Source organism: Pteropus vampyrus, unplaced genomic scaffold (assembly GCF_000151845.1).
Source record: "Pteropus vampyrus isolate Shadow unplaced genomic scaffold, Pvam_2.0 Scaffold238, whole genome shotgun sequence".
Taxonomy (NCBI): Eukaryota; Metazoa; Chordata; class Mammalia; order Chiroptera; family Pteropodidae; genus Pteropus; species Pteropus vampyrus.
Genome location: NW_011889019.1, coordinates 251352 through 258706, shown reverse-complemented (window position 1 = coordinate 258706; position 7355 = coordinate 251352). Strand labels below are relative to the sequence as shown.

Here is a 7355-nt window from a genome sequence, read left to right as displayed (position 1 = left end):
AGGGGAAGAAGAGACACTGGTACGCTCAGACATGTGTGAAGGACAGATATTCACCCCACCGGTATTAATTGGGTGCTTACTCTGTACTAGGCACCTTACTAAATGTTAGGATACAGAGATAAGCAAGACCTTGCCCTGCCAAAAAGTGCTTACTGTCTAGGGTGCTTCGTGTATGAGGCCTGAGTGGAGGAGCGGAGACCAGGAAGGCAAAGCGGGAGAGGTGAGTAATGGGTTCTGCCGGTCCTGGTAGCTGCATCAGGACTCTGTATTGTTCAGTGAATAATGGGGCAGTATCCAAAGGTTCTAAAGGGAGAAATGATACTGTCCAGTCTGTGGGCTGTGGAGGGCTGATACTCATCTGGGATTCTTTATCTGTTGCCAAGAGGCCAAAGGCCAGAGGTGCCCTGAGGAAGTAGAAGAGAGATAGGAGGGAAAGTGGGCTTAATTGAAGGCGTATAAAGTAAGACAAAGGGAAACTTTTTCTGACTCTGTTTTTGCACCCAAATAATAAGGGATAGATTAGATTTCTGGTTTACAACCCTCTCCTTTTTTCATAGCTACAGATTCCATTTATCCAAGGAAAGCTCAGGAAGTATAAGTGAATAAAACTGGTAAAAGTACAGCTGCCCTGATTGAAGTGAAAGGTGGGGAGTGGGTGGGAGCCTGAACCGTGGCCTGAGAGGGCCCATGGAACTCCTGCCAATACAAGTGGGAAACCGTGAAAATGGACTGCATGACCTGCATGGATCCTTTTGGTTTTAATATTCCAGATGAAATCGTCAAGGGATTGAGTGTGTCCTTGGAAAAGAATGAGGACCAGCTCAGGGCCCTCTAGCTCTTATACTCCTAGAAGAACCCAGAGGCCTTTTTCTAGAAGGATCCTCATGGCCCAGAGTAAACCAGTCCACAGTGATGTTTAATAATCAGGACCAGTAAGTGTTTGCAGGAAGAGGAAGGAGTTAACTGTCTTAAAATTCAGTGGAAAGGTCAGTGGGGGCCTGATCAGTGCAGAATTCATTGGGGTTGGCCATGTGTCTGCACTGGAAACCTTTCTGAAGGCCATTTTAGATAATTGGTTAGAACGGAAACCACGTTGGAGGGACTCCAGGAGGAAATGGGAGGATGTGGGGGATGGCCTTTCTGATGTATTTTCCTATCGCTTCCTCTCTAGAAGTATCAGGTTTTTTTTCACAGAAATCTTGTGCTTGTGTTCTGAGCCCCTGGCCTTGTCTTGGGATTCCAGACTGAAGTTGATGTCAGGGTCAAGTTTATCCTAACTTCCTCCCCTTGAAAGGAAGTGTTAGTGACTTAGTGTTTATTCTTTCTGGCTTTCTGAAGAGCCTTCTGCACTCTCTCCAATAATGTAAAGAGTGCATTTGAAGAGAAATGACATTTATAGAGATCGAGTAGGGGATGAGCTGTAGAAAAATTGGAGAACCATGGCTTTGCTGGTAGAGCAGTGAAGTTTAAAGCAATAATGCTTTGTGAGCTGTCTCTATTCTTTTCAAGCCATTGGAAGTGGCAGCAAATATATCAAGTCCCAGATTGGATTTCAAGCTAGAGTATAACCAGGGTTTGGTCAGAGTGGTTTGGTCAGAGTGGGGAGCTAGCTTCCTTTAAAGCAGCTACAGTGTTGTTAAAGAGTGTCTGGTTATCTTGAAGATAGGACTCCAAAGTTAGGTTCTGAAGCCTGAACAGAAACAAGGGCAAAGTTCTCGATTGAGCACCCACTGTATGCTTGGTCCTAAGGATGACACATGTCTCCGCTCCAGAAGCTTAACCTTGTATGTGTGTGTGTGTGTGCACGCGCATGTGTGTGCGTGTGCGTGCGTGCGTTGTGTGTGTGTGTGTGCACGCGCATGTGTGTGCGTGTGCGTGCGTGCGTTGTGTGTGTGTGTGTGCACGCGCATGTGTGTGCGTGTGCGTGCGTGCGTTGTGTGTGTGTGTGTGCACGCGCATGTGTGTGCGTGTGCGTGCGTGCGTTGTGTGTGTGTGTGTGCACGCGCATGTGTGTGCGTGTGCGTGCGTGCGTTGTGTGTGTGTGTGTGTGTGCGTGTGTGTGTGTGTGTGTGTGTATCGTGTGCCGGGGAGGGGAAGGAATGACTTTGGAGGCAAAACACCATAGTGCATAGGAGGAGCTAGAGCCTGCTGTGTTGAGAGGTCAACCAGAAGCTCATTCTCTTCGAAGAACCTTTGCTGGACCTTGAATTCATTTTTATAAACTCATTCTTCTCTAGTCATATATCCCTGAACCATCCATGTAAGGACCTTCTTTCCGTCCCCAACAAACAACCCATATTTAGTTATTGGATTCTGTTTCAGCTGGAAGAAGGAGTATAACTTTTGCCTTTTAGTGATTTTTCACTCTGTGTCATCTCAGAATTATAGGGTCATGGAATTAGGGAGGGATCATGCAGAACCGTTAATTATCCAGATGCGTTCTTAACAAGTCTGGCTACTTCACATCTTGTTCCTCTAGTGGAATGTCTGTGTTGATGCTGTAGTGCTTTGACTAAGTATGGTAGGTCCGACAGCCCAAGGGCTGGAATGGGGGGCCTGACCCTCACTGGCCCACCCAAGCTGTGACACTGGGTAGGTTCCTGCAACCTACTGGGGGAGAGCATGTCCAGTCTTGCCACTAGATGGCACTGTTCATCTTTTTGGCTTTTACCCAGAGGTGCCTGCCTCCTTTGGAGGGGACACGTGAAGAAATTCCAAAGAGGTGCCATCATGTTCTCAATCAAATCAAGCTCTTTACAGCTTAGTTTTAAAATAAATATTAAGCGTCAGAGGTTTTTATGTAAAATAAACTCTCATGTTTAACATACAATTGTAGTAGCTTGTACTGTCTCCAAATAAACTGCAGAGACTGGATTTTGATTTTCAAAGCTCTCAGCATTTTTTCTGGTTAGGCTCAGGGCAGCTTCCTGGACATATCCTCACTGCCCTGACTCTGAGCGTTGCTGGTTGTAGAGACAGAACCATTTGCTAAGACATGTGGGATTCACATCTGGCTGGCCTTGCTGTAGTAAAGAGGAATGAAGATTCTCCTCGCCCAGTGAAACCTTTGGGACACTGTCTTCCCCCTCATCTGTGCTGGTCAAGGTTCTTGGGCTGCAAATGACCAGAAACCACCTCTGGTTAACTCAAATTGAAAAGGGATTTATTGGCAAGATGTTAGGCAGTTCAGAGTTGATGGGAGGCTGGAGAATGGCGCTCAGAACAGGGGCAGGCATTCAAGGAGGCTGAGTTGGCTGGAATCAGAGCCAAAATCAGGCCTTGGAATAGTCTGGATTGGATGTCGCTACTGTTGCCACCACTGGTGAGGACTGGACACCGGGCGCCATCCTTGGCACAGCTGCCACTGCCATTCTTGCTACAGTTTTTATTTTAAACTGCTCACTATGTCTTTGTGTCACCTGCTGCAGATTCAATCAATCACCAAGTGGGAGCATGCAGCGGAACATACTACCCCAAAAGTCTTCATGTGCAGAGCTGATACCTATATATTGTCATTGTCACCTACTACTGTCATACTGGTTCTTAAAATATCGAAATAGTGTCCTACCACCCTGGGCCCATTCTCCTTCCATCTTCTTACAATCTGATCACTAAATGGTTAACACCTGGCACAGGGGGCTCCCAAAGAGTGCTACAACTGGCATCTACTGTGGTCAGTTGACGTTTGTGGCAAAGTGATGATTAGTATTTTGGATGTTATCCCTGACCATGTGTACTTTAGATCAGTTTGTAAGCGAGAGTGGAGCTGATACTTAGAAATTACTAATGTCTATATTGAGAAATATCAAAGGTGCATAGGGCTGCATATGACAGTAATTGTTCATCATGTGAGTTGAGGCATCCTTTGTGTTTGGTTCAGAAGTCATTTCCATTCATCTGTTCCCCTGCCTAAGAATGTTGTTGTGCTATGTACTTATTCTTAAAACTAAGATGAATTAAACGAAACTATACAGAGGGAATTGGTAAATGAATATGGAGCCTTTTACTATGAAATATTATATAGCCATTAAAATGATGGATCTAATGACTGAAAATCCAGGAAAATATTTATAGAGTACTTAATTTAAAAATTAGGACACAAAGCTGTCGAGACATTGTGTTTACAATGGTGTAAATTCTATTTATGCAGATAGATAAAGGTAGAAAGGACTGTAAAGGAATAGAAGGGCTTCTTGTTAAAATAGCTGCATGGTTGAATCAACATTTCTTCGGTCTTTAAAAGTTGAATAAATAACACCTTAGCATAATAAAATTGCTTACTAAAATTATTTTTAAAATAAAAATGGATGATATCACAACAGCCATTTTGGTCCTGGGAAGCAAACTGAGGTATCATAAAAACCAGGACTGGAAACCATCGGGGCATACAGAACACAGCAGGTTTTGTTCCTTGACTGAGAGAACAAATGTTTCTGCCGCTTAGAGAGTGATCTGAAGGGGCCGTTGAAGGTCACGGATAGTCTCAGGTGTATTTGACAGTGACAGAGGCAAAGTAACTGCCGATTTGGGCTGCATAGGATTTAGACTGATTTCCTTGTTGCCCTGAGCATTCTACTCAGTCAGTTCCAAGGACAGTGAGCAAGGCAGCTGCCTAGAAAGGAAACGAGAGCCAGTGTTAAAAGGGAAACTAAAGCATGTCTCCTGTGCAGACCCTCAGACCATACCTTGACCTTCTTGTTATAGAATTCATGAACCAGGGAGTCGGTTTCCTCTACACTATTGCTTCTCACACTTTAAAGTGCATACGGACCAGCTGGGAATCTTATTAAAATGCAGGTTCTGGTTCAGTTACTGTAGGGTCAAGTCTGAGTTTCTGCATTTTTAATAAGCTCTCAGCTGATGCCACTGCTGCTAGTCTGTGGACCATAATTTAAATAGGCTCCACATAGCCTGAAGACTTGCTTTTCAGATTGTCCTTCCGATGTTCAGCGAGACTTTGCTGTTCAAAATATATGTAAGACCTGTACTTTGAAAAACTACAAAAAATTGCTGAGAGAAATTAAAGATCTGCATAAAGGGAGAGCTTGGCCTTTCTCCTGATTTGGAAACTTCAATATTGTTCAAGTGTTAACCGTACCCAGATTAATCTATAGATTCAACAAAATCACAGTCAGTCAAAGTCCCGGTGGGCTTTTTTTGTTTTTGGTAGACGCTGACAAGATGATTCTAAACTTTATATGAAAACACAAAGGACTTAGAAGAGCCAAAATTATTTTGAAAAAGAATGAAGTTGGAAGACTCACACTACCTAATTTCAAGACTTACTATAAAGTTATAGTAATCAAAACAACGAGTTATTGGATAAAGGCAGATCAGTGGAACAGAATAAAGTCCAGAAATAGACCCACACGTATATGGCCAAATGTGAAATTGTGTTATGCTAAGTGAGAGAAGCCAGGTACAGATTACAGACATAAACTTCGATACCACTTATATAAAATTCAAGAAAAGGTGAAACCGTAATGACAGAAAGTGGATGAGTAGTTACTTGGGACTTGGGATGAAACCATACTAAATTAACATCTGTTTGAATGTCAGTGGTGAGTAAGTGCAGTGCCTAAGTGCCTGGGCCTTCGAGTAAGGCTGTCTGGGTTCCATTACCCACTCTGCCACGTAGGCAGGCAAGCTATTCACCTCTCTGTGTCTCAGTTTCCTCATCTGTGTAAACTAATGCAATTTTAGTGCTTACCTTGTAGGGTTGTTGTGAGGAGCGAATGAATTAGTATATTTAAAGCATCTAGAACATTTCTCTGTGTATAATAAACTGCATTTGTTGCTACTGCTGTTGTCATTATTATTGTTATCCTTCGATAATCAGTTTGAATTGTAATTTTACCTTTCTCCTAAAATTTGGTTCTTTCCTTCACCCTCTCCTTAACCCATGTGCACTCATGTAACTCGAGGTATTTAACAGACTATCAGAACTGGAAGAGATCTTTGACATTCTCGAAACCAGGTATGGGTGACTAAAGGCCAAGCAGGTTGAGTGGTGTGCCCAAGGTCATGTTAGTATGTAGCTGACCTAGAACCAGAAGCCTGGCCAAGCAACTCCTGGCGTGGCTCTGTTTTATCAAGTATTATACATGTTGTTTGCATTTTTAATGTAAACCGTAGGGATCTGTCTTGAACCTGCCATTCATCCATTCCATTGTGTGGTGTTTGTTTTTCTGCAGAGCATTTCAGAGCCCCAGTTGCAGAAGACTTGTCCTGTCACCACCATGAGCTCTGGTAAGTTATTTTGAACCCTTTCTTTTCTGGAAAAATCTACAGAACTGGGCAGTTTACCCAGATTTCCCTTTTACTCTGAAGGCCCCAACTGCATTTTTTTTTTTTTTTGGAGACTTCGGTAAGCACCAGGGTTTTGTCATAAATCATCATCATCACTTTCACCTTCATTATTAATGATTTATCATCTACTGTGTGACAAGAACTCTGCTATACGCTTCACATGTACCTTGTCCTAATCTTTATAATAGCTTCTGTTCCTTCTTTTTTTTTTTTAAACAACTTTATAGAGAGAAAATTGGCATACAGTAAACTGCGGATATTTTATGTATACAATTTGATCAATTTTGACATATGCCTCAGTGGCATTTTTTAATCTGTGTGACTGCAGCTAAAGTAAACAGATTGACCATAATGGCCTCAGGGTGTGAGCTAATCTAATACTTCCTTCATCTAGGCTGGCAGAGCAGCTTGCTCATCCTTTGGTAGTAAAAATCAAGACCTAAACAGATGACCAGTTCTGAGCATTTTTAGTTTAGAGCCAGGGTGGAAAACATAGATTAAGGAAGACTGAAAAGGGAACAAGTCCCTGCTCATTGTGCAGCCAAGAGCTGTCAGCTTTCTGGCCCACAATCTGAGGCAGAGCGGTTTCCATCTGGAGATTAAGGCCCATCTTGGCTACTGAGCCTGTTCTGGAGCCCCCTGGAGACCTGTAGGCTGTGGGAGTGAGGGGAATGACCAAGAGGATAGCTCATTCAAGGGTCTTCTAATCTTGCGTTATCTCCAGAGTGTTATCAGAGGCTTCTGTAGATTAAAAACAAGCCTTTCCATTTATTTACGTACAGCGCCCCTTTAGCCAGGTCCTCAACTGTGTGGGACAGTGTGTGCTGAGGATCGAGGGGGCCTCTGGGTGGAACAGATCAGGGCCACACCTGGCTTCCGCACGTACCACTTGTGTGGCCTTGGACACGTGGCGGACCCTCCTCTGCATTCTCCTGTGTAAAATGGACATCCTGAAAGCACCAACTCATTGGGATTGTGTGAGGATTAACTGAGGCAGCTCCTCTAGAGTCCTGAGTACTATGGCCTGGCTAGTGTTCCACCCATGG

The 7355-nt window shown here is 43.6% G+C and overlaps 1 protein-coding gene across 12 annotated transcripts in view; it reads left to right on the top strand.

The window, feature by feature from the left end:
* The window catches only part of SORBS1 (sorbin and SH3 domain containing 1), a 222361-nt gene that overhangs the window by 95051 nt on the left and 119955 nt on the right, over positions 1 to 7355 (top strand). For 11 of the 12 annotated variants that reach the window (XM_023519829.1, XM_023519828.1, XM_023519830.1 and 8 more), the window contains exons 1-2: positions 18 to 220; positions 6195 to 6249. In XM_023519829.1, the coding sequence (XP_023375597.1) occupies positions 173 to 220; positions 6195 to 6249 (103 nt within the window). In that variant the 5' untranslated portion in view covers positions 18 to 172. Of the gene's footprint in view, positions 1 to 17; positions 221 to 6194; positions 6250 to 7355 lie in introns of those variants that run through there. The other variant, XM_023519823.1, reaches the window with a different exon arrangement.